At 35.5% G+C, this 27,957-nt stretch overlaps 1 protein-coding gene across 1 annotated transcript in view; it reads right to left on the minus strand.

The window, feature by feature from the left end:
* The window catches only part of SLC35F4 (solute carrier family 35 member F4), a 293,627-nt gene that overhangs the window by 34,417 nt on the left and 231,253 nt on the right, over positions 1 to 27,957 (minus strand). The window contains exons 3-5 of the mRNA XM_043985476.1: positions 23,319 to 23,616; positions 13,334 to 13,553; positions 2,739 to 2,864 (exon numbers count right to left, since the gene is read on the minus strand). Of these exons, the coding sequence (XP_043841411.1) occupies positions 2,739 to 2,864; positions 13,334 to 13,553; positions 23,319 to 23,616 (644 nt within the window). The remainder of the gene's footprint in view (positions 1 to 2,738; positions 2,865 to 13,333; positions 13,554 to 23,318; positions 23,617 to 27,957) is intronic.

Here is a 27,957-nt window from a genome sequence, read left to right on the forward strand (position 1 = left end):
TATTTTTTCTATGTAATATTAGTCCTGTGAGATAGAGAAAGGGCACCAAGGTCAACTGTCTCTTCATTCCCCCAGACTCCCAGCTGCAATCCTTTAGATTTCTCCATCACGCCCTTTCACAGGCACGTTCCACCTCACACACACACACACACACACACACACACACATTTTCCGCTTCCTTTTCTGTACTGTCTTCTCCTATTAGGTCCTTGATGATAGAGACTATCTTAACTTTTCATATTTGTATCCCCACTGCTTTGCACAGTGTCTGGCACATAGCCGTCACTTAATGAATATTTATTGACTGACTGACTAATTGAATAACTTGCCTGAAGCTATAGATAAAAACTTGGGGGACACATAGCTTACACAGGATAGTCCTGTTTGCTTAATTTCCCTACTTTTTTTCTTTTAAGCCAATAATGATCATCAAAAATATTACGGATCTTTTTTTTCCCCACTTCAATTAGAGGTGGTAGTATGGTTTTCTGTATTAAAATGTATGCTGCTACATTTTGTTTGTTTTCATATAAACCTGTGATTTCATCAGGAGAGTGAATGTAACTTAAAGTATTAGAGTTGCCTGAATGCATTGAGAGATTAAATGACTTGCTCATGATAGCATAACGAATGGGTATCAGAGCCAGGAACCTAGTCTTTACTGATTCCAAGGTTGGGCCTGGACTCACTATACCATGTTCCTCATAGTACTACTGATAATAATATTTTTGTTATGATTAATAATAATTTATATAGCTTTTTAACGTTTTCAAAGAATTTTACATATATTTTCTCATTTGATCAAAAGGACAACTCTGCAAGTTAGGTAGCACATTTTACCAAAGAGGAAACTTGAGGCTGAGACTTGCCCAGGACTACACAAATGGTATGTGTCTGAAGGAGGGTTAGAATATAGATCTATAGCCTTGAAGTTATAATTAAGTTCACAAGTTGGCTATCAGCTTCACAAAACAGTTCAGATACTATTGTTACTCTAACAGTCTGTACTAGGCTGGGCACATCAAACATCTCAGCGCAGTCCCAGTCGAGCAGAAAGTCAAGGATGAATGCTGAGCCAGGAAAAACTCAAGCTTTTCAAATGGAATCACTGGACAAAGAAATGCTGATATGGAAATGTGTCCTGAGGTGTGGTATTAGTGAAGAGTCAAAAATAGGCAGCTGGAAGTTCCACAGAGAATTTTTAGCCTTTTGAGTAGTTTTTCAACTAAATACCAAGGGTAGTAGAAATGGTACGTTTGTTTAAGGTACAAAGAGCAAGCTCTTTAAAGTAGAGCTTTGGTGAAAACCTTTTAGAACTACCCTGTGTGTTTCTTTGTGTTCACTACCAGGATCTACTGCAGCTTCTCTGTATAGGATTTCCATTCATGATAGTGAGATCCTTTTGCTAAGAACAAGCAATAAATTTGCAATGGGAACTGTCTTTGTGGATCAGACAGGGGTGTTATGCTCTTGATTTTCTGCTAAAATAAAAATAAAAATAAAACTAACACAAGTGGACTTTTCATTTTTTTCAATTATTAAGCATTCATTTCTGCCTCTCCCCTCACCAGAAAGAAGGAAAGAGAGGGAGAGAGGACAACAAATAGAGGGAGAGAGAACAAATAGAAAGAGGGAGAGAGAAGGAAAGAGGGAAGGAATGAGAAAAGATAGAAAAGAAAAAAGATAGGGAGAAAGGGAGAGAAAGGAAGGAAAAGAAGAAAGGGAGGGAGGGAGAAAGAAAGGGAGGAAAGGACAAACAGAGTCAAGTAAAAATATTCCCATGTTGGTCTCATTTAAAAATAAATTTCTTATTCTGCAAAATAATTAATTATCTTCTTTGTCACAAACTGGGTAGTGTTCTTTATCAGACCTCTGGAATCAGCTGATCACAGTTTTAGTCTTTCAAAATTGTTCATTTTTATAGTATTGATGCTATCATATAAATTGTTCATCTGATCCTGCTCACTTCACTTTGTTTCAGCTCAAACAAGTCTTTTTGTGTTTCTAAAATTATTTCTCCCATTTTTATAACACAACAGTGTTCCATCACATCCATATTCCACAATCAGTTCAGCCATTCCCCAGTTGATGGACATTCCCTTAGTTGCCGTGTTATTATCACTTTTGATAATATTTAGCACACATGGCACTCATATAGTCATAGTACTCATATAAATCTCTAGAACCAGAGGCACTAATCTATTTCTTTTATAAACATAGCCCTATGAAATTTAATTAAAAGATAATAAAGAATTAAGACTTTGAAAATAAGGGTGCCACAAACTACCTTAATATTTCCTGCTAAAAACTCAAAATAACCCACAGCAAAATGAGATCTCACCTCTATGTGTTATAATGGATAGAAAACTAGGCTCACATCCAGTAATTCCCAGGCTGTAGTCCCACTTCAAACATATTGTCTGTGTGACCCTAGACAGGGCACTTGACCTCTTAATGCTCTAGGCAACTCTCTAAAACTATAAGTTACACAGATGGTGCCAACCTGTGTTGGCAGAGGGAGTTTTCTCCCCCTAGAAGATTCCTATACCAGTGAAATAATATGCCCAGGATCAAAAGAGATATTTGTAAAAAGAATGTCATACAGTGCCTGCCATATAGTAGGCACTATATAAATCCTTATTCCATTCCGCCTTCCCTATCCCTATATTTTCCTATCCCTCATTATCTTTACACTTTTTAATTTATTTTACATTAAGAAATAAAGTTTCATCACTTACCTTATACAAAGCAGATGTAGATGCAGATCCAACAGCAAATGCCACTCCTATGATTGAATCAGCATGAAAATTATCTGCATATGCCATCATCACAATGCCTGTGATTGCCATTATTGCAGCAACTATCTGTCAAATGAGAGATGAAGACAGGAAAGGTGGGTACCACTTTGCCATGCAGCAAAAATATCACAATCCAATTTTCCCTTGGGATTGCATTAAATTTGTCAAATATCCCCTAAACAACTCCCCAATTCCCATATAGCAAGGGATGCTAAAAACCAAAGGAAGAGCCATCCCATAACCATAATATGTGTTTTTCCATGAAAATCCCAGGAATCAATAGTGTGACTGGGTTTCTTTCTCATCAAGTGAGCACACCTTCAATTTATTCTTTTAGCCAAAGTTACCGTCAAGGGTGTACTGGGGCCAACTCTAAACAGCTTGTGGGAGCCCACTGTTAAATTTTCAGTTACAACTCAGAAATCAACAATGCTATGTCAGAGCTTGATTTCTTGTTTTGTTTATTTATAGACTTAGGAAAAACTTAATTAACAATGTAGACTAAGCTTAAAAATGTGTGTTTACATGTATAATCTATATCTGATGGCTCAGGGAAGGAGGAGGGATAGAATTTGGAATTCAAAACTTTAAATAAAAATATTATTAAAAATTGTGTGTTTATATTTACATGTTAAAATTTTGGCAGCATGCCCTTATGTTTCCCTATAGACATTGCTTGAGCTCAGCAGAAATGTAGTGCAAGACTCAGGGGATCAAGTCATCACTAGACTGGAGGTCTGGTGACTGAAGGCTAGTAATAATTATTATAATAGCTATAATTCATATAGTGCCTTAAGATTTGCAGAGTACTTCACATCCATTATCCGATTTGAGCCTGAAAACACCGCTGGTTACCACCCACTTTTAGAGAAATGATTTCAGGAACAAATTACCTCCAGCTTATCTTGATCTATGGTAAATCAGTTGGTCTCAATCAACTCAACATTATAGTAACTCTACTGATACTCTTTTCTCTTAGAATAAGTTGTGCTTCTGGGCATACAAACCTGGAAAGACTTAAAACAATGGAATTCCCAAAATGATTTTGGCAAAGTACTTTGAAGCCTAAGAAAGCTTGTATGCTTTTCAACTTGAGTTCTAAGTATTCTCTTATAAATCATCTATTCCTGTAAATAATATTGCCATAAATGCAACCCCCATATTCCCAACTAGATACTATTGAGAAATTATTATAACAGATGTAGTCCTAAATCTATATAATCATAGACTTGCAAGTGGATGATGCAGAACAAAATAGCTTTGTCAGTGACCACAAAGAGCAAGCATATGTTTGGTCTCACTGCAGACTCATGTTAATCACCCTTTGTGAAGAACAGAGAAGGCACTTGGCAAAAGGCATAGAATAAGAGCCAACTCGTCAGAAGTGAAGGACTGTCTTCATAACATATTATCTGAAGGACTCTTTGATTTGAGGCATTTCTCACCCTGACTGAATGGCACGTACCCTTAAGCCGCCAGACGTGTTCTAGTTATACTCGAGTTCAAACTATAGGGAATCAAATTTAATACATAAGCTAATGAGGTGTTGAAGAAATTTTCCAACAAAAATTAATAGACTCATAAATAAAGATGGCTAGGGGGTCACCTAGAAGTGGTAAATATGGAAAACCTGAAATAATAATCATGTCTTTTAATGTGGGGATTTGGGGCTCAAATAGAGATTTTAATAGATTATCAGGGACAACCATTTTCAAGATCATTTGAAGAGGCATCAATTATTTCCCTTCTTAACTTGTGGGTTAATATAACCTTGAAAATATGGCAAATTAATTAAGCATTTGTGTACATATTTATTTCACTGGATTCCTTTGAAAGAAAGTAGAGGCAGAGGGGAAAAAATTAAATCAGCATTCTTTTCTCCTGATACCTCCCACCCATATTTAATTTGATCAAATGGATAAATGGTTGGTTATTTCTAAAGTGGATTTAATAAATCTTGACATTGATTCCTATGATTTTTTTTGGTGGGGCAATGGGGAGTTAAGTGACTTGCCCAGGGTCACACAGCTAGTAAGTGTCAAGTGTCTGAGGCCAGATTTGAACTCAGGTACTCCTGAATCTAGGGCCAGTGCTTTATCCACTGCACCACCTAGCCGCCCCACGATTCCTATGATCTTTAAGAACATAATTTGATATTTCATATCAAGATCCTTAAAGTGTTTCTATAGGTACTTTCTAGGTGCCATGGGCAACAAGGATAAATAGGTTACCAAACCATGTAAAGTGAGAAATATAATTTATACATGACATCTATTAACTATAATATGACAATGCATCTCTTTGGGGATTGTTCATTAATTACTATGAATGTATTATGACAATTCTAAATCTATTTTGAGTTTCCTAAGGACATGAATAAAAAATCAGCAAAATCCCATAAGTTTTATGGCAATCTAAAATTAAAACTGGTGCAATCTCCTTGAAGATCTCCATTACAACCATATTACGTGTGTCCATGATTGGGTTATTTAAGTTGACATATCAATTTCACCACGTGTGTTGATTGCCTTAGTATAGAACAGTATTTTTACTTCAGGGGGCATGAGAGTGCTGTAAACTGAGTTCCAAAAAAGGGACACTGTGAGTTTTTCTCTTAACTTTATACGCAGTAATTTATAGCTGGTAAAGATTCAAATGGGAAGAAGACAGACTGACTCATTTATCAAATTTTCATTCAATTAATAGAAGTATCTGGGAGATCTCTTTCTTCATTAACAGATTCTAACCTAAAGTAATTTTCATTTTTGTTTTTTGTTTGTTTTGTTTTGTTTTTGAGAGGCAATGGAGGTTAAGTGATTTGACCAAGGTCACACAACTACCAAGTGTCAAGGGTCTGCATCCGGATTTGAACTCAGGTCCTCCTGAATCCAGGGCCAGTGCTTTATCCACTGTGCCACCTAGCTGCCCCCATCCAAAGTAATTTTCGACAAATCTCTTGCAAACTAGATCTGTAAAAAGAGTATAGCTAATTTGTATAATTTGAGAAAATATGAGATATAAATCCTTAATGATCTCAATCAGTAATTCAAACTACCCAAAGTGCATTAACTAATTGCACAGCATTGCTTTGCTTTATAAATGCAGACTGTAAAACATGCAATTAAAATTCTCAGAGAATGACCTCAGCATTGGATCTAGATTTCATGAATTTTTAGAGTCCAATTATTTGTCATGAAGGGAGGTAAATTGGTTCTGATTGGGAATGCTGGGAAAATGGGACTCTCAGATTCAAACCACTTAGATTTTGCATGTTTAATTTGAATGTTATGAAGAAAATCTAGTTTTGGTTCTCATCTATATAGCATTAATAGAAATAACAATAGTTAGCATTTATCTCTATAGTATTTTAATAAATATAAGATAAATGTAATATAAATTAATGTGATTAGTTAAATATATAAATATATAATTGAATTTCTACCTATACATTTATATAGTGTTTTAAAATTTGCTAATATTATATTAGAACTTTATAAATATTATCTCATTTTATTCTCACAATAACCCTGGGAAGGTAGATGCTATGATTATACTCATTTTAAAGATGAGGAGACTGAGGCAGACAGAAGTTGAGTGACTTGCCCAGTATCACACAGCTAGTAAGTGTATGTAAGTTCATAAACTAATGTACATTTTCTGAAGGATCTCTAAAAATTATTGCTTGGTTTCTAAATGAGGTCAATAATTTCTGGCTCATATACAATCATGGAAATCTAAAAAATAACAGAACAAGAAAAAAAAGAAAGAAAGGGGAAGGACCCTCAAAGGGGGCTTCATTAAAATGGAGGGATTCTCAATTGATGAAAATGATTGACTATATTAATAATTACAAAAATACCAATTGATTTTTTTTAACCTTTCAAAATATATTGGGGCTGTCATGTCAACATAGCCACAATATCCCCAGACTGAACCAATCCTATCCAAAAGGGAAGGATTCATCTTATTCTCGCAATAATGTAATTCTATAGCATTTCTTTCTTGTGTCATCATTACTGCCTTCCCCCAGCTTTGGTCCTTGGAACAGGTCCTTGAGTTTCTTCCTCATCATGTGGTGACCCCAGACCATTAATAAGAAAATCAGCAGCATCATCACCACAGCACATCCGGGTGGACCTTCCCTCATTTTTCCTGATAGGCTCCTGGAGCCCTTCCTGCACACTACCCCATGAAAGAAAGCTGTAGTAGAATTTTAAAGACCTGAATGAATGATCATGTCTGCCTTTTGCCCTGTCATGAATGTTACTTCTTGAAGCATCAAGTAACATTAGCTCCTGATGACAGATCCTTAAGGCTTGAAGACTTTATATCCCCAGCAGTCAAATGAACGGAAAGAAATGTTCTGGTTTTGCTTTCTTGTGGCAAGACAGAGGTTAACAGAGAACAATGAAGAGCAGAGAAAATATTAAGAACCAAAAATATATAGCTTCTATTTACAAAAATAATAGAATTGGCAAAGATTTTAAAAGTGTTTATTCCCTTGTTTTCTCTATAAATACCTTTTCAAATATGCAAAGTCATTAGAGTCATTAAACTTCACTAGATGCAAAAACAAAAAGTCTACAAAAGTTTGAAGAAAGAGTTGGGTGCATAAGAAATGAAAGAAGTAGGGCTATTATCATAAGGTGTTTGGACATCTTGACAACTCTGAGCAACAAATAATGAAAATCACATTGCTTCTCACCTTGATATTCATGTGGAGGAAACCAAGTAAAAATGGATTTCTCAGGTAGGCTTGAAGGATATTTCATGAAAGACTGATTTAGGGAGAGGAAAGGTATGTAACTACTTATTTTACTTTGGTGATAGAGAAGGAAAGGCTAAGGAGGCTGATTATATGTATATGGAACTGAGATATTTTTTGACACTAGTGTCACAGATTTTTTCTCCTCCACTGAACACTTTCCTAAAACAACTTCTGGAACTACCCACATAGGGTTCCCCAAAGAGCATAAAGCAATTGCCCTAATTTACCATAATCCAGAAAGAATCCTAGAAAATATCAGACTGTCCCAATATACTGTTTATTGCTCGATTGTTTCAATTCCTGGAATGCCACAAAGTCTCCTCAGTGAGATCTATAACTATTCAAATGAGATCAACATAAGCATCCTTGCTGAAAAACTAGATGAAAAAGGTATATTTTCTAATTATGATATACAACTGGGCAGGCAGCCCACTGAGTCCATCAATATATTGAAAAGTGACTGCTGGGGGCAGCTAGGTGGCACAGTGGATAGAGCACTGGCCCTGGAGTCAGGAGTACCTGACTTCAAATCCGGCCTCAGACACTTAACACTTACTAGCTGTGTGACCCTGGGCAAATCACTTAACCCCCATTGCCTCTCAAAAAACAAAAAAACAAAAACCAAACAAACAAACAAAAAAGTGACTGCTGTTGATAGTGGGTTGTGCTCAAAGTTAGGTGGGAGTAGGAAATTAGAAGTTATGTGGCACACTGTATAGAGTACTGGACCTAGAGTAAAGACCTGAATGTAAATCTAGCCTCAGATACTTACAAGGTATGTGGTCCTGATCAAGTCACTTGACTACTTCCTGACTTAGTTTCTTCATCTGCAAAATGGGGAGGATAATATCACCTTTTTCACAGGGTTTTTGTGAGGCCAAAACAGAATACTATTTGTAAACATTTTGCAAACCTTAAAGTGCTATGAAAATGATAGCTATTGTCATTAGCTGGGAAGTAGTGCTGTGTTTTCAATTATTCTAAGGGCCTTGATGCTGCTGCAGGGGTATAGTGTGGGTGTTTCTGGGGATAAAGGCATGTTCAAGGTCTTCCAGAGTCTCTCCCTTCAGGGACCTCTCTCTCTGAAGGAAATCTGGAGCAACGCATCTTTTCTCTTGGGCCTGAAAGCTAAAAGACCAACACCTTGTTTCTTTCAAATTCTCATTACCTCTGAATCTTCAAATGCTAATAGGCACTTGGAGCAATGAGTAACCAATCTCCACCAATTAGGAGGATCTTGTATGCATGGGCTTTGAATCATGATATTGTCTTAGATATAAACTATAGCTTCAAATAATGAAGCACAAAAACTCTTAGAAAGATCAAACTTATACGCCAATATAAAGGCACATGATGCATGCTGGTAGGTTTTAGCATATTATCAATGATGACTGATATATAAGAAGTGACACAAATGATGTCATCAAAGATATGCATGATTGGAGGGGGGAAGGTTTGCTTATTGGAGGGGGGAAGATTAGAAATGATAGGTATGATCATTCCATATCAAATAATTCCCTCAAGATAGGTAGATAGAAAAGAATTTTTTCAGCATGTTGGTGGTCTTCTATGAAGTATCAAAAATGGATGTGAACACACATTTCATGGGATCGGAGGACATGAAAGGCTTCCAATCTCCAGTGGTAAAAGTAGCACCCACACTAATGATATCACATGTATAGCCAATTATCCAAGTAAAAATTAACAAGGAGAGAGAAAATAATTCCATGCCTCTAGTTGAAACTAAACAATAAATAGTTCAAATCAATGAAAATACTTTTTTTCAAATTCCTGCTTGCAATCACTCTAGACAACTATGTATTAGCCCCTTGAGGCATAGACTAACCATGAAAAAATAGGTTAAGTTGAAATACTCAACAAAGCCTATTCAAGTCTCTGCATTCCTCCACAACTGACCTAAAGCCATTACTAAACAATTGCATATTGTATAATGATCACTGGACCCTTAGGTGACTGTGGAAAATGTGTGGAGGCTGAAATGTAATATACATATTTATATACTAACATTCTTCAAGATAGTTGCTATTTGTTGAATTATTAGAGGCAGTAAGGTAGTACAATAACTACCTGGAATCAAGTGAGTGCATTTGGGTTCAATTTTGGCCTCAGATACTTACTAGTTATGTGGCTCTAGACAAAGTACTTAAGCTCTGTCTCATTTTCCTCATTTGTAAAATGGGGATAATAATAATACCTCCCATAGTTGCTGTGAGGATCAAATGAGATAATATTTGTAAAGTTTTTTGCAAACTTTAAAGCTCTATATAAAAGCCTCCTCTTTCTTCTCCTCCCCTTTCTTCTCCTCCTCCTTCTCCTACTACTACGACTAACTAGCTATATAAAATTATTTTCCCAAGTAGAAAAAAGGAGATGTTTTGGATGTCAGAAGAAAATTTTCCTCAATAGTAAATAGGGTTAGGAAGAGGAACTAGATCTGCAAGAAAGGTTTTGATTTTTACATTTTAAACCCAGTTTCAAACAAAGTGGAACTGGTAGCAGAATGTGAGAGAGAGGCTCATTCATCTCAGAAATCAATATTTTATTAAGCTGTAATTCTGGTCACTATGAGTTTTGAAAATTCCAGTTAAACTATATAGTACAGGGCAGCTAGGTGGTGCAGTGGCTAAAGCACTGGCCCTCGATTCTGGAGGACCTGAGTTCAAATACAACCTCAGACACTTGACACTGTCTGTGTGACCCTGGGCAAGTCACTTAACCCTGCTTGCCCCGCCCCCCCCAAAGTATACAGTATATAGCAAGTTTTTAAGAAATGTTGTCAAATTTGAATTTCCATGAAGTTTGCTAATTTTCATGGAACGTTCTAAATTGGCTGTAATTACTATTCAAAAATAATTTCAACATGAAAAATATTCATGAGTATGGTAAAAGTGACTTACTTTTTTTTTTTTTTGCGGGGCAATGAGGGTTAAGTGACTTGCCCAGGGTCACACAGCTAGTAAGTGTCAAGTGTCTGAGGCCAGATTTGAACTGAGGTCCTCCTGACTCCCGAGCTGGTGCTTTATCCACTGCACCACCTAGCTGCCCCAAAAGCGACTTACTTTTCACAACAAGAAAACTAAGTATCTCACACTTTATTTTTCTCTGAGTTATGTAGTTTATATATAGTTTGTGTCAACAAAGTAATCACTATAAATTTCAAGATTTATCATGAGGATTGCTTTCTTTCAAACTGCATTACTATATGAAATTCATGCTTACCACTACTATCATAGCAAACACTCTCAGTTCTGCCCATGAGTCTGTTTTGGCATTAAAAATATACAGGTGGACCTGACCATCTTCCTTGACCCTCTTGGAATGAAGCAAATGAGGATAATGGCTAGCCATCTGTTTCTCCACAACTGGAGCTGTAGTTTAAACCAAAAATACACTTTCCAGCCAAATGTCTGAAGGCAAATCCAGTAGCTAGAAGAAAACAGTCTAACTGGGTGGATTCTGGAGGAGCTATGCTTTGAGATTATTTATAGATGCAGGAGACAAGTAATAGATGTATTTATGTTGTTGCTACTGAATTTCTCCTTTAATTTCTCAAATGACCTAATTATACATGTTCTCAGGAGGTCTCCAGAGGAAAAGAAATGCTGATGCTGTCAAAAGACAAAATGCTGAACATGTTTTGAAACTTCTTATACACCCTGGCCTGATTATGAGCATCATTAAAATTTCACTTTGACATTTTTCTGGAATATGACACTATTTAATATTCACAGCCAGATAAGAAGTAATTTCTGATGGATAAATGGGAAAATATCTGACTTCTATCAGCAGATTTGTCATTAATTCTTTTTTTTTTTTAGTGAGGCAATTGGGGTTAAGTGACTTGCCCAGGGTCACACAGCTAGTGAGTGTTAAGTGTCTGAGGTCGGATTTGAACTTAGGTACTCCTGAATCCAAGGCCGGTGCTCTATCCACTGCGCCACCTAGCTGCCCCATTAATTCTTAATTCAATGCAATCTAGAAACCAAGTCCTAGAGAGGTTGAGTGTCTTAGCCAAAATCACACAAACTAAAAACTAGTGAAGTTGAGGTTCACACCCATAGTCCTTGACTTCATTCATTGCTCTAGTTCACACTGCTTAAATGTCTATGTGTGATTATTTTTGTTTGGGGTATCTCAAATAAACATGACCTTCTTTTAATGTGATGCTACTCATCAGTTCAGGATTCTGGACACATACCTATAATGGAAAAAAAAATCCACAGTATAGTGCAGATATTTTCTCATGGGGAAATCTAATGTTTTATATTCTAAAATATAAACCACCCTTTAGACCAGATGGGAATATCCACAAAGTCCATATGTCCCTTCTACTCTCTTTCAATTTTTTACAATAAGAAAGCAAAGATTCCATTATGTCTATGTGGGACCAACTTGTCACTAGGCAAAATTCATTGGTGGTAGGGGCAGCCAGAATCTCTTTTACAACCGAGTGCACAAATGACTTTGCCCTAGTTGCATTTGGTTCTTAATTCTAAAATTAGCTACTTAAAAAATCTATGAATGGGTTTTTTCCCTTCTGAATTAATTGATTCACACAATTGTTCTCTGTAATTAACACTTTTCTTTTTTTTCTTTTCTTTTTTTTTATTTCAGGGCAATGAGGGTTAAGTGACCTGCCCAGGGTCATACAGCTAGTAAGTGTCAAGTATCTGAGGTCAGATTAGAACTCAGGTCCTCCAGAATCCAGGGCCAGTGCTTTATCCACTGCACCACCTAGCTGCCCCCAATTAACAGTTTTCTTCAAAAAGCAATGCCACTTATTTAGTATTACCTCCAAAGATTGATCAGGATTTTTAGCCTGGAAAAGAAAATATTTAAAGCGAACATGATCTTAGGAATACAATTTGAGAGATGAAAGGTACTCTTGGGGGTAGCTAGGTGGTGCAGTGGATAAAGCACCAGCTCTGGATTCAGGAAGACCTGAGTTCAAATCTGGCCTCAGACATAAATCAAGGACCCTCTCTATAACCTCCTAATAGTGTTTTTTTAATATTTATACCTCAAAATGATTTGTAAAGTGCTTAATACAGTACCTAGCACATAATAGGCATTATATAAATGCTTGTTTCTTTCCTTTTTTTGAAGGACTGTCATGTGGAAAAGATATTAATAATAATAATAGCTAACATTTTATAATATATTACAGGGAAATGGAAGGCCTGTTCTTTGCTCTCTACCACTGCCATGCATTATTTGGATGGTACAAAGGTGGAGAAAAAGGGAGTTGCTATCTAGCTACCCTAAGTTTGTTTCCTTACAGAAGGAATCTAAGTCATTCGGGTAGTAGAATAAGACTAGGGACCTGCATGGTTTAGCACCTAGGTAGAGCAGTTCATAGAGTGCCAGGCCTGAAGATAGGAAGACTCATTTTTGTGAGTTCAAATCTGGTCTCAGGGCAGCTAGGTGGCGCAATGGATAAAGCACCAACCCTGGATTCAGGAGTGCCTGAGTTCAAATCGGGCCTCAGACACTTGACACTTACTAGCTGTATGATTCAATTCAATTCAATAAACATTTATCAAGCATCTCTTATGTGCCAGGCACAATTCTAAGCACAGGAAGTCACTTAGCCAATGTGAGCCTCAATTCCTCATGTCTAAAATGAAGTAGTTAACTACTACTAGGCAGCCTTTAACAACTCTTTGGACCCTAAATCTGTGGTCTTAGTATATTATAGATTCACAATTAGAATAGTAGCATGTTTGAAAATCACTTAAATCATTACCCTTACTCCCATGAACCTGTCTTTCAGCACAATCCAAGAAAGTAAGAAGACAAATGCTTTGTTACAACAGAACAGGGCAGAGACATCTGTGGCTGTCAGTTTCTTTAAAGCCAGTAAATACAGGTAATTAGTCAAAGTCCATAGGATAGAAAAGGGAGCAGTCCTTTTAAGAAAGAGCTTCAACGTCAAACCATCTTCGCCAAAAATCCGACTGCATTCCCTAGGAGAGAAAAGAGGTTAATACTCAAATGCAATTTGCCTTCATGTTTCCTTGAACATGGAATCACACAATATTTTAGAGTTCAAACATTCCCAACAGAATCCCCTAGGGGAAAGAAATACACACATGCATGCACAAACAATCGTTTGTCTTAGAAACAGGTTACACCCAATTCTCCATGCTGCAGGTCACCGGTTTTCAGGGTAAAAACCGGTTGCAGTTCTCCTAAGGTACAGAAGCAGCACTGTCTATTCCTGGATACACTTCTGAAATCAAAGGTGCAACCACTTAACATTCACCATAGGAGTTTCCTATGCCGTATCAAAGCAGGGCAGAGAATTATGGAAACTGGTAGTTTTTTAGTTTTTTTAACAATGGGAAGATTGAAGGAGGCTTTTCCTTTTCTATGCTCATAGAATAGTACAAATAGGAAATTTGAATAGAATCTTTATTTGGGGGGGGGTGTCATTTAATGCATGTTTAGGATGTAGATAAAAGAAATGATTGACATCCAGAGCATCATCACTCTTCAATATACCACACAGAAAAGAGGTTTTATAATCTCAGGCCAGCGTAACTTTTCTTTACATGTATGGGGTGGGCAAGGGGGGATGCTGGTGTGGGTGTGGGTGTGCCATTAGAGCTGCAGCAACTTTTCTTGGTAGAGAGATAGTGGTAAAGTCTAAATATGCCGTTTCTTTTAGACATAGATCATCACAGAAATAGACAAATGAGAAAACACAAGTTGTTGACTTCTGGGAGTCGACTAGAATATTGGATATCATTATAGATATTTTAGAACAAGTGGATTTGTTTTGTTTTTTTAAAAAAAACCTTAATTAAATTAAATGATATGTTTGCCTGATTTCTGACTGACTCAATGCCTGAAATGAAATTTGACTAGGATTATTAGCCAATTCATTCAAAATGGTAAAACTGGTGTGCACATAAATATAGTTTCTATAAATTGTGAGTCAAGTTAAAACTAAAAAAATTCTGCTAGATTCAAAGCATCAGTTTATTTACACTTCCAAATTCCCAAATATTCATAATAAGATTATTTTCACATGGCTTTTGCTGCTTGCTCTAGCAGTGGTGTCAGAAGGAAGCAATATATAAATATATATATGTATGTATGTATGTGTGTGTATATATGTATATACATATGCATATACATCCATATATATATATAGCCTGACTTACCTCAAGGGGAAATGGTAAGGGATGATTAAATAATTCATGCATGGTGTTTTAAGACAAAAGGATGGCCATTAGCATAAAGTGAAAACCATTCAAAAGTCACATTGCATTGAAATATGAACTTTCATTGTAAAAATTTCTTATCATCCCTCTATGCCCACTCTCACTTAATGCCCAAACCCAGATCCCCAAAACCCTATCTTCTTGCTAGCTTCAAAGACACATGTTTGAAGTTCTAGTGAGTTAAGAGAGGAAGATTAAATCTGTATGTAGAAATTTATCAGACTCCATTTTCTTTGGAAGGTTACCCATCAGGAAGCACATTCTTAGAACCAAACTAGAGTTCCCAAAGATAAACTTTAAGCTGAGAAGAAGAAAACTTCATTGCAGAAATCAGTCAAATCCAAAAACAAAGAAAGACTTAGTCTTCTAAATAGAAACATACATACAGAGAGAGAGGCATACACACATACACAGAGGGAAAATGGATAACTTTCCTAAAACTTAATATCCTCGGGCAAGAATTTGAATCAGAGCTCATGGAAGAGCTCCGACAAAGCTTTAGGAACACTTCTTATACTGTTAGTCACACTTAAAAGTTCAATTGTTTTATATGAATATTCCATGTATAGTCTATTATCTTCCTAATAGTCACCCTAATTCCTAGAGTCAAACAGAAGACCTATCACAAGTCGGCTTTTATTTTTAAAAATTCTTTCTTTCCCCAAATATAGGTAATGGACAATAGTAGCCTGTTCTCATACCCAACCTGATATTCTGTCTATATTGACAAGAGAAGCAGTATGCAGCAGGTCCTTTTTTTGAATATTAGTTTGTGTGAACCTGCTCCTCCTTCAGAGTTTCAACATCAGAAAATAAGGAGAGATTCCCAACCCCCCACCACCATGTCAACCAGCTAGGAGAAGAGAGAAGAGAGCCTAAGGTACTTGTTGACGAGAATAATTGTTCAGCAGCATTCCCTTTCTTTTATTGTTGATTCTTTCTCTTAATCATTGTAATTGAAGGTCTGAAAAACTATAGCATTTTGAGATCTTTGATACTTAAGCCTAATAAAAATACATTTCATAAATTAAATGGATTTTTTCTGCAGGGCTATGGGGGTTAAGTGACTTGCCCAGGGTCACACAGCTAGTAAGTGTCAAGTGTCTGAGACCGGATTTGAACTCAGGTACTCCTGAATCCAAGGCCGGTGCTTTATCCACTGCGCCACCTAGCTGCCCCTAAATGGATTTTTAAAATAAAGATTCAAATAAGACAGACCATTCTGGGGAAAATAGCATCAGAATATCTAGCCAAGATGTGTATATACATAGAAAAGGAAAGTTGGAATATGATATAGAAGTTAGGCATGCATGAAACAGTTGTCTCATGAATCCACATAATCTGCCATTACCATCCTTAATAGTCCCAAAATTTCTGTAAAATGTTTCCTTAAAATTGTCAATATGAAAGATTTTCTTTCCTATCATACTGTCAAAATCTCCTGATGCAACTGAATTCTCTAGATATTAACTGAAAAACCCTGAACAACAAAAATCTAAGTGAACCTTAGGTAACCCTTAGTTTCATATTCTTGCCTCAATTTTTGTTTCATGATGAGATTCTAAAGATAAACTGACCCTTTGGTACATAATGTTAAAAGGGTTTCTCTTCTTATTCACTGACACATATGTTGTTGTTCAGTTGTTTTCAGTTGTATCTGACTCTTCGTGACCCCATTTGGGTCTTCTTGGTAGAAATACTGAACCAGTTTGCCATTTCCTTCTCTAGTCCATTTTACAGATGAGGAAACTGAGACAAACAGAGTTAAGTGACTTGCCCAGGGTCACACAGTTAGTAAGTATTGGAAGTTAGATATGAAGTAAGGAAGATAAGTCTCCCTGACTCTAATTCTAATGCTCTATTCACTGTGCCACCTTGCTCCCACTATATATGTGTGATTGTCTGTATGTATACATATGTGTATGTGAATTATATGTAAATATACAAAGAGAATATGTGTGTGTGTCTTTTTTGTCTTTTCTTTGTATCTGCCCTGCTTAGAACAATACCTGATCCATAGTAAGTGCCATTTTCCCCCTTTCCTTGACCTTATTAAAAATGCATTATTCATTTATTTTAAAGATTCTTTTCTTTTTAAATTTTGACTTCCCAATTCTCTTCCTCCCTCCAACCCTTTCCCCCACCTACTGAGAAGGCAAACACTGTTATTAATTATACATGTGAAATCATGCAAATATATTTCTATATTAGCCAAATACCCCCCAAAACAAGAAAAACAAAGAAAATGAAAGAATCATATTTCAATTTTCACTCAAAGTTCATTAGTTCTCTCTTTCCAAGCTGATAGCATTTTTTTTTCATTATAATCCTTTGGACTTTTCTTGAATCATTGCATTCATCAGAGTAGCAAAGCCTTTTTACAGTTTGTCATGATTGCAGCAATTGTTTTTGTACATAATGATCTCCTGGTTCTTCTCACTTCACTTTTCATCAATTTATAAAGCTCTTGCCATGTTTTTTCTGAAACCACTCCCTTCATCATTTCTTTTGGCATAATAGTATTCCATCACAATCATAAAACACAATATATTCAGCCATTCCCCAATTGATGAACATGCCCTCAATTTCCAATTCTTTGCCAGCATAAACATAGGTTCTTTAAATAATTCTGTACATATAAGTTCTTTTCCTTTTTCTTTGTTCTCTTTAGGACACAGACCTCATAGTGGTATTGCTGGGCCAAATGATATGCAGTTTTATAGCCCTTTGGGCATAGTACTAAATTATTTTACAGAATGGCTGGACCAGTTCAAAACTCCACCAACAGTTCATTAATGTACCTGTTTTTTCCTCATCCCCTCCAGCATGTGTCATTTTTTATAAGTATAAGGTAGTACCTTAGAGTTGTTTTAATTTGCCCTTTTCTAGTAAATACTGATTTAGAGCACTTTTTCATATGACTATAGATTGCTTTGATTTCTTCATCTGAAAACTGACTGTTTATATCCTTTGATCATTTATCAATTGAGAAATGACTTCTTTTTATAACTTTGACTTATATACTCAGTATACATTTGATAAAAGGTCTTTTTCAGAGAAATTTGCTATAAAATTTTAATATTACTTATCTATGGTACCTCTTGGCAAAATCTAGTTCCCTGATTATCCTTTTTAATTAGGTCTATTTTTGCTTTTGCTTTTTCTGATATGATTGCTAGCACTGCCTGTTTTTAATTTAGCTGAAGCATGTTAGGTTTTGCTCCAACCCTTCATTTTAACTCTGTATACATGTGCCTTTTGGTTTCAAGTGTGTCTCTTGTAAACAACATAGTGTTAGATTCTGGCTTCTAATCCATTCTGCTATCTGCTTCCATTTTATGGGTGAGCTTATCCCATTCACATTCACAGTTATGATTACTGTGTTTTTCCCACCATCTCATTATCTTCTGTTTCTTCCCCCCCCTCTCTCTCCCTCCCTCCCCACTCTCTCCTCTCTCTTTATCCTATTCCTCCTCAAAAGTCTATTTTGCTTCTACCACTGCCTCCTGTAATCTGCTTTCCTCTTTGTCATCCCCTCCCTTTCTCTTCCCCCTTCTCCTCCTTTTTCTCCATTGTGTGTTACATTTCTATACACAACTGCACTATTCTTCCTTTTTTGAACCAATTCTGATGAGAATGAGATTCAAGCATTGCTTTCCACCCTGTGATGTTTGTCATAAAAGCTCTTCCTTGTGTGCTTTTACATGGGAAAATTTTTTCACATTCTTCCTTTCCCTTCTCTCAGTGCCTCTTTTTGAGTCATTCATTTATTTTGGAGATCATTCCAGCATAATCATCTCACACCCATGCCCTCTGTCTATGTAAAATCCTTTTAGCTGCACTAAAAATTATAAATTTCTTAGGAGTTACATGTATAATCCTTCCATGTAGGAATATAAGCAGTTTTTTGAGTTCCTTATGATTACTCTTTCATGTTTGCCTTTTTATGCTTTTCTTGACTCTTCTATTTGAATATCAAATTTTCTATTCAACTCTGGTCTTTTCATCATGAATGCTTGAACATCTATTTCATTAAATATCCATTTTCCCTGATCGATTACACTTAGTTTTGCTGAGTAGGTGATTGTAATTTTAGCTCCTTTGTCTTCTGAAATATTATATTCCAATTTTTCCATTCCTTCAACATAGAAGATGCTAAATCTTGTGTGATCAGGACTCCATGATATTTTGTTTCTTTCTGGACGTTTGAAGTATTCTCTCCTTTACCTGGGCACTTTGGAATTTGGCTATAATATTCCTGGGAGTTTTCATTTTGGGAGACAATCAATGGATTCCTTAAACTTCTATTTCTAGATCTAAGATAGCATGCAGTTTTCCTTAATAATTTCTTGAAATGCGATATCTAGGCTCTTTTTTTATCAGAACTTTCAGGTAGTCCAATAATTCTTAAATTATCTCTCCTTGATCTATTTTCCAGGTCAATTTTTTTCTTTTTTTAAATATAAGTATTTTATTATTTTTCAGTTACATGTAGAAATAGTTTTCAACACTTGTTTATATAAGATTTCCAATTTCAAATTTTTCTCCCTCCCTCCCCTCCCTCCCCCCCTCCCTTAGACAGCAGGCAATCTGATATAGGTTATATATACATAATAACATTAAACATATTTCTTCATTAGTCATGTTATACGAGAAGGATCAGAGCACAAAGGAAAAACCTCAAATCAGAAAATGATTAGCATCAAAAACAAAAGAAGTAGTATGGTCCAATTAGCATCCATATGCCACATTTCCCCTTTCTTTTTTTCTGGATTTGGAGAGCCTTTTCCATCATGAGTCCTTTGGAACATTCTTGTTCCGTTGGATTGGTGAGAAGAATCTAGTCTATCATAGTTGATCAACATATAATGTTGATAATGCTGTGTATAATGTTCTTCTGGTTCTGCTCATCTCACTCATCATCAGTTCATGCAAGTCCTTCCAGGTTTCTCTGAACTTCACCTGCTCATCGTTTCTTATAGCACAATAGAATTCAATGAGATATTTTATTTTCTTCTATTTTTCATTCTTTTGACTTTATGTTTCTTGATGTCTCATGAAGTCATTAGCTTCCACTTGCCCAATACTAATTTTTAAGTAATTCTTTTCTTTGATTAATTTATGTGCCTCCTTTTCCACTTGATATATTCTACTTTTTAAGAAATTCTTTTATTCAATGAATTTTTGTGCCTCTTTTTACTATTAGGCCAATTCTGTTTTTAAAGTTATGATAGTCTTCAGCATTTTTGTGCCTCTTTTACTAAACCATTAATTATTTTTTCATGATTTTCTTGCATCACTCTCATTTCTTTTCCCATTTTTTTCCTCTACCACTCTTATCTCTTTCTTTAAAGCTCCCAGTAAGTTTTGTTCAGTTGAGGTTAAATTACCATTTTTTCTGATGTTTTCTTTGTAGTTCTTTTCACATTGTTGTCTTCTTCTCATTTTATGTCTTGGTCTTCCCTGCCTCCCCAGTAGCTTTTTATGGTCAAATTCTTTTTTTTTTATTGCTCATTTTTCCTGGCTATTTCTTCACTTTGAACTTTATTTTAAAGCTGGGCTCTGTTCACCTGGGAGTGAGCAGGCAATATACCAAGCTTTAGACTTTTTCATGTTGATATTTTCAGAGCTAGTTCTGGGGGGTCTGCAAGTTCTTGGTGCTTTGAAAGTGATGTGATCCTGTTGTCCTGTTATTCACTCTGGTCATTACTAAGAAAGGGTCCCTGGTCCTCTGAAACTGCATGTGCTAGAGCTCTTCTCTGCTTTAGTGCTGTGACCAGAGCCCTTGCTCCCTTGTGACTGACCACTAGCACATCCCTCTGCCTTGGAAGTGGGACCCAGAACTGCCTATGGGCATTAAAGTTGCCAATCAGTGCCAGCTTTATCCAGTACCAGTAAAAGGTCTCCTGTAGTCACTTTTTGAGAAATTGTCTGACCCCTTTGCAATCTCTGGGGTGAGAGCTCCCAAAGTTGCTGCAGCCACAGCTATATGTATGGAGTTTGGACAAACCTCCACTCCAGTAATAAAGACTTCTCCTTCCAACCTCTTAGGTTTTCTTAGATCAGAAAAATATCTCACCCCAATTTTTTGTTGGCTCTGATGCTTTAAAATTGAATTTGAGATGTTAAAATTGTTTGAGGGGAATGTTGAAAGACTTCAGCTAGGTGGTTGCCCCTAATCTGATATATTGGCTCCCCCATAGTAGGTGTTTAATAAATGTTTATTGACTGACTCATTTCTATTTTTGAAGGGATGGGAACTGATTCCTAAGCAAGTAGTGTTCCTTAGCTTTGCCACCTGATGCTGTTTTTTTAAGGTTTGAACAATCTTGCCTTTCAAAAACAAAACCAAAAAATGGCTTTTATTTCATGATAGAAGTAAAGTGTATGCATGTGTGAATTATCAAGATCATTCCCAAATAGTTAACCTTTAGACTGAAACATGCAGGTTTGGTAAATCGTTGACAATTATTCTGATATTAATTATAAGAAAACCTACAAATTTTATCATTCTACTTAAGAGAAAGAAGATTCAGAAAGTGAAGTATTGGCATAAATTCTACCCCCTATTAGTCAGACTCTAACTCTAGTGCTCAAATTCTATAACATTCAAAGAGCAGAGGTGAACTGAAGGCAGAATTCAGTTTCTTCTTTTCTTCGTAGGTGACATTTATGAGAATAGAGGGAGTCAGAATCAAAGATTTTGGAATTTTCTAGTTACATTTGTCTTACATGTGAAGAGGAAGCCCAGGAGAATATTCTTTTCACTGCAAGTGCTTTGTGGCTGACATGAGTCCTTTGATTTGATTACAAGCACACTGAAAATTCATTCCAACAAAACTCACAGGTGAATATCTTTACTCACATAACAGGTTTAGGGAAGTTCTGAGTTAATCAGACACATTACATGTGGAGTAAAGGAAGTTCACTTCCAAGGTAACATTTCCAGTCAAGAGCAAATGATCCAACCCATTTTTGTGAGTGGATAATTTCAAACAAAACTGACTTCACTTGCTTTGTGGTGATCTGGAAACACTTCACAGACTTTTTTTTTTAATAAACTGCTTGTATTATTAAACTGTAGGAACTTTTGAGTAGAAATACATATATAAACATATACATTCACACATATGTATACATACAGTAAAACTATTTGTAGATTTAAGCATGCACAAAATAGAAATATTTCTAATCTAAGCACATGGTATTTATAGATCTTCTTGTAATTACTATATTAAGCATAATCAACAATACATACCCCAAGGCTGTGCTTCGGTGGAAGTTGAATACAAAATTATCTTTAGCAGCCAATTACAATTTTAATTGCAAAGAATTTTTTAATGATTTCATATGTATTACATTTTGTGATAATTTTAATATTTTAACTGGACTTTTATGGATACACATTCTGAACTAATCTGAATCTGTGAAGTATTCTCAATAGTTAATAGATAGGAAGCCCCATGTGCAAAACTTTTTTTTGTTTCTTTGAAAAAAATTTTTTGGGGGGAGGAGAATTACTCAGTTTTAGTAATCAGTTTTTTCCTTGGCACTAAGTACTCAGACAAGGAGAAAGTTAAATTATCAGCCATTCTGTCAAAAGCAGTGAAGTGCTAAGAAAGCATAGAATGGCCTTATAGCTTGATTATCACTACCATTTCCACTGTTCTATTAGATGGATTATTCAACAACTCTTGGTTTCTCCTTGTTGAGATACTGGATTCTGAAAATTCTTTAGCTCAGGCTCCCTAAGTGGAGCTATGGGGAAACCACATAGACTCAATAGTAGCTACAGTTGACTGAGCTCTCTCTCCAAGATGAGTGCTACAAAGCCTGGTTAATTACATAACATGCACTAGCCCTCACAAACTCATACTCAAACCTCTCAGAGGATTTTAGGATTATGGGTCTAGTTCTGCCTTCCTGAGTAAACAGACAAAGATCTCTCTCAATCTCTCTCTCTCTCTCTCTCTCTCTCTCTCTCTCTCTCTCTCTCTCTCTCTCTCTCTCTCTCTCTCACACACACACACACACACACACACACACACACACACACAAATTGAGCCAGCAGAGAATCTCATATTGTAGTGCTCAAATGTTCAAAGTTCCCATTGTAGTAAAACAGTCTAACAATAGTTAGATGTTTGCTTTTCTTTTTCTCTTTATGGACCACAGGTTCAGGAGCTCAAGCTGAATTTTGTTCACAGTACACATTAGCATAGTTCTTTTCCATATTCTCAACTATTGAAACTCCCTCTACCAAAGCGAATCCACAAATGGTTTATTATTTAGAGTCTTTGCCTGGGAAACAGAGAGGCATGACTTGCCTCTCTTAAATGACTTGGTCAGAATCTCCCAGCCAGTATGTGTCAAAGGCAGGACTCAAACCTAGGTCTTCATGACTTCAAGCCTGGCTCTCTATCTTTTATACTGTGCTGTTTCTCTGGCATCCTAATTCAGATTATAAATTATCTAATGATACTCCATTAAAATGAAACTTACCTGAATTTTTTCATCGGAGACTGCTTTTCTTGTGCAGTAGCCAGGTGCCCAGAATAATAGACTGGAAAAAACATAATGTTCCAGTTTGTTGAAAACCAAGTCATGAAAAATGGACAATAGAAGTTCTTATATGTGATCTTTACAATCTGTGTTGTTCCAACCCAAGAAGATGATACAGATAAAATGATCAAGAATCCCCAGATGACCTTGAGAAAGAGAGATGCACATGACTGGCAGCGAGTCTTGACTTTGTTTTCTTGGCTATTGCTATCTGGGTGGGTCTGTGTCCCCTCATCTCCTGAAAAAGAAGATGAAATACATACATACATACATACATTAGGTTACCTGAATTTAAAATCATGACATTAAGATGTTTTATTTCCTAAATATCCCTTCAGTTTATGAGAAACATGTTTAAGTGTAAGCAGAAAGATATGCCTTTGCTGTCTTACCAAAGATTAGCTAAAGCTGAAAACCAAAGGAGTACAATAATAAAGAGATTTTGCTTTCTGTGTTTTGCTTCTAGAAGAGGAGTGATGAAAAAAGCACCAGTGAAGTTTTTGTGTCATGCATTTTCTGTGGTAAAGGAAATAAGGACTGTGTCATACCTGATATTCAAATTATATACTGAGTGTCTACATAAGATTTAGTGGCCTGATACCCACTTTGGAAAAATCCAGAAATAAGACATTCCTGGGCTTTATTTTATTTTATTTAATTTTTATTATTTTTTTTTGGTGAGGTAATTGGTGTTGAGTGACTTGCTCAGGGTCACACAGCTAGTAAGTGTTAAGGCCAAACTTGAACTCAGGTCCCCTTGACCCCAGGGCCACTGCTCTATCCACTGCACCACCTAGCTGCCCCAAGGCTTTATTTTATATATTTCCCTAGAGTTTTAGTCTGCAGTAGTAGAAAAATTGGCCAAAGAGAAAAAAAATTCTGGGGAGTAGATCCCAAAGATCAAACTGGTTTCATGTGAACCTAGAACCTCTGAGTGCCCTTAGCTACTTTACCCATTTTCAAGGTAAAGATGCAACTGATGTTTGGACTAATGCTCTCAAACCTCCAAAAGTATGATGCACATCTAAAATCTAAACTCATTATTCCATGAAAATATGAACAATATGGAAAGTAATATTTCATGGAAGCTAAAAGTCAATAATGACTACAAAATGTCTTTTACCAGATGAATAACCATGATTAAATCATTTTCCATCTCAAAACCTAAATTTCCTCTTTTGTAATGTGGGCATACCAATATTTGTACCTACCTATTTCACAAATTTGTTATAAAGCAAATTCTTTGTAAACCTTAAAATTATATCTACAAAAATATGAGTTATTATGATTAATGATGATAACAATATTTCAAGGATCTTTGATTTCATTTCTAACAATGTCGATCTCAATCAATCCATATCTTTCATTATTATTAGTTAATGTGGCCAAAATAATTCATTACTTGTTGGCCATCTTTCTTGTTTTATTTTAATTTTTTTTGGTGAGGCAATTGGGGTTAAGTGACTTGCCCAGGGTCACACAGCTAGTAAGTGTTAAGTGTCTGAGGTCAGAGTTGAACTCAGGTCCTCCTGAATCCAGGGCCAGTGCTCTATCCATTGTGCCACCTAGCTGCCCCTTATTTTAAATTTTATTGAAGATTTTCTTTTCATAAAATATATATTTCCCAAGATATCTACCCTTCTCCTTCCACAGGGTCATCTCTTATAATAAGAATTTTGAAAAGAGAAAAAATTCAGCAAAACTAACAAATAGAAGTTCAACTTTATTAGTGCTCCTCACATATAAGTATCAGTCCCCTACATCTATAAAGTATAGAAAGAGGTTCATTTTCATATTGTATCTCTTCTTTGGGGCCAGAATTAGTCATTTTAATTCCATAGTATTCAGTTTCAATTGTTACTTTTTTCCCATTTGACATTAAATCCAAATAACATTTTTGTGTGTGTATACATACTTGTATATTTGTGTATAAATGTACATATATATATATATATATATAATTTAACTAGTACTTCTTGCTTCATTTTATATTAGTTCATATAAGTCATCTCAACCTTCTCTGGACTTATCACATTCATCTTTTCTTACAGTGTTACAACATTCAATTACATTCATACACTATGAAGGTTATCATAGTGCTGGGAATCAGTTTTTTTTAGTTTCTATAACATGTGGATGCTAGTGCACTAAATATGAGATCCTTAACTAAGTGGACCATTAGAGAAGCTGAATCATAGCAACTTTTACTTTCTCATTATAAACAAAACTAATAAAAGAAGAAAGTTGCAGCTAAATATGTGGATGGATGAGAGGAGATGGAAACAGAGTTGGCAGAACTGTATTTGTCATATTCCAAAGCAGCAAGAAATATCATTTCTAGGAACATCCCATGTCAGCTTATATTGCAATACAAGTAAAAAGTATTTATAAAAAGACTATCATAAAAATATTTTCAGCTTATCTATCAACAATGGTTATTAAGGATAAAGTGGTATAGAAATCCTAAGAAGAACTTGATAGTATCCTCCAAATTAGATCAATGTCAACTGTGACATTTCATAAATTCCATGAAAAAGTGGTAAATAATGAGGATGGTGAGAAATAAAAGGGGAAACATGACTTAGAAAAAAAAGAATGAGAGAAGGCAAATATTTGTAGATTATCTGAATGCTTTTTTTAAGAAAATAATTAGTGTTATATATGGTTAGTTCTAAATTATACCATTAAAAATTAAATGGATTTTATTTTAGCAGACAGAAAAACAATGCGGCATAGTAGCTAGCCAGCATCAGAACCATAAGAATTGGGTTCAAATCCTCTCTCTGTCACAAATTGGCTATGTTATCCTAGGCTTAACCTCCTAGAGGTCTAGGAAACTATAAGTCTTATAAGAAAAAGTGCCAGCCTACATTGGTAGAGGGAGTTTTCTCACCCAGAAGTTCCCAATATCAGTGAAGTAACAAGTCCACTCTATGTCTTTAGCAGATAGGAAATGACTAGATATCAATGTGGAATTTATCCCTGAGTGATTTTTTTACAGTCAGACCACTGATATGTCAGGACCAAGATAAAAATGAGTAAAAAGCAAGAATAATAGTGTGACAAATATGGCATTCATCAAAATCAACTATATTTTAAACTATTTAAACAAGCATTCAGCAATAAAATGGGAGATGAACAAAATAAATTATATTGACAACATTTACAAGGACTTCACACAAAAACACCCTACATAAATCTAATGCAACACAAAGTTCAGTGGAACCCAGAGATAGTTTAGTCAGAAAACATTTGACTTATTCATGAAGTAGAGAGAGATGGCAGTTAGAGGGAACAGAAAGCTAGAATGTCTAATCATTTCTTTAAAAAATCTTATACAGAAGACTGTTAGATAACTATGAGTAATTACTGTCTGATAGAGCAGAGGGAATCAGTAGAGGGTAAAATGAGTTCAAAGATATTTTGGCAAAATATCCCATAGGCATTCAAGGGTGAAGGCAAAAGGAGGGCAATACATTTTTTTAAAGATTTTAATGATTTGTTTAAAAAATCATTATAGTGAACTTTTCCTCTATCAAGGAAAGTGGGACTATTTATTATATGTAGACCTTAACATTACAACCCTAGATGTCCTTAATAAGGAGTACAGAGATGACAAGAAAGAGAACAAAAGGAAGGAAAAGTAGCCAGATGAAACCAATTATGAAGAATATGTTTCAGAGTTCACTATAAAAGGTATCTAAATAGGAGTAAGATACCAAAGATGTGGGGAAAATCTTAGACTTCATTAATACTCCCAAAAAGGCAATTTGGAGAACCTTACTACATACCAACCTATGTGCCTATTTTCCTATCTATACAAAATCTTTATGAGAGTCACCTCCACATGAATTGAGGAAACCTCAGTGATGTTATTTGCAGAGAATATGTAGACTTTCATGAGTGATATTCTACCATAGACCACATATTTCCCACTTTGCAAATGAGGCAGAGACAGAGATTATAATAATTCATGTGCTTATTGTTTGTTGATTATGAAAAAAATATTTGATTTAGCAGAGCAAAAGTTTCCCTTACGGGCTCTTTTCCAACAAGGTATTTCATATTCATTCATCAAAATCATTCAAAATTCCTTACAAGATATAACCACAGAAATAACTCTATTCAAAAATTGTCTGTTTGTAAATATCAGGGGAGGCTTAAATCAGTGAGATAGAAGTTCAAAGTATTCTCCACTGTCTAGCACAGAATACAAGTTGGAGGAGTATTCCCTATGGATGTTGAAGTTTTCTAGACTAATGATGACAAACTCAAATAGAAATGAAGGCCACTAAATTGTACATAGACATTATCGTGACTTAGAAATCCATATATTAATAAAATCTGTATTTTATAGTATTTTATTTATTTTGTTAAATATTTCCAAATTACATTTTAATCTGGTTTGGGTCATACTTGGGAATTATGTGGCATGTTGGATAGGTGTTTGACACCTCTAATCCAAACTGAGTATATATACTCTATTATCCAGATTAAAACACTTTTTTGGATAAACAACTTACAGAATTTGTCTATCAGTGTGAATCTATGGGACTAATATTACAGTTGGGTAATTTAT

This window comes from Dromiciops gliroides, chromosome 2 (genome assembly GCF_019393635.1).
Source record: "Dromiciops gliroides isolate mDroGli1 chromosome 2, mDroGli1.pri, whole genome shotgun sequence".
In the NCBI taxonomy this organism is placed as follows: Eukaryota; Metazoa; Chordata; class Mammalia; order Microbiotheria; family Microbiotheriidae; genus Dromiciops; species Dromiciops gliroides.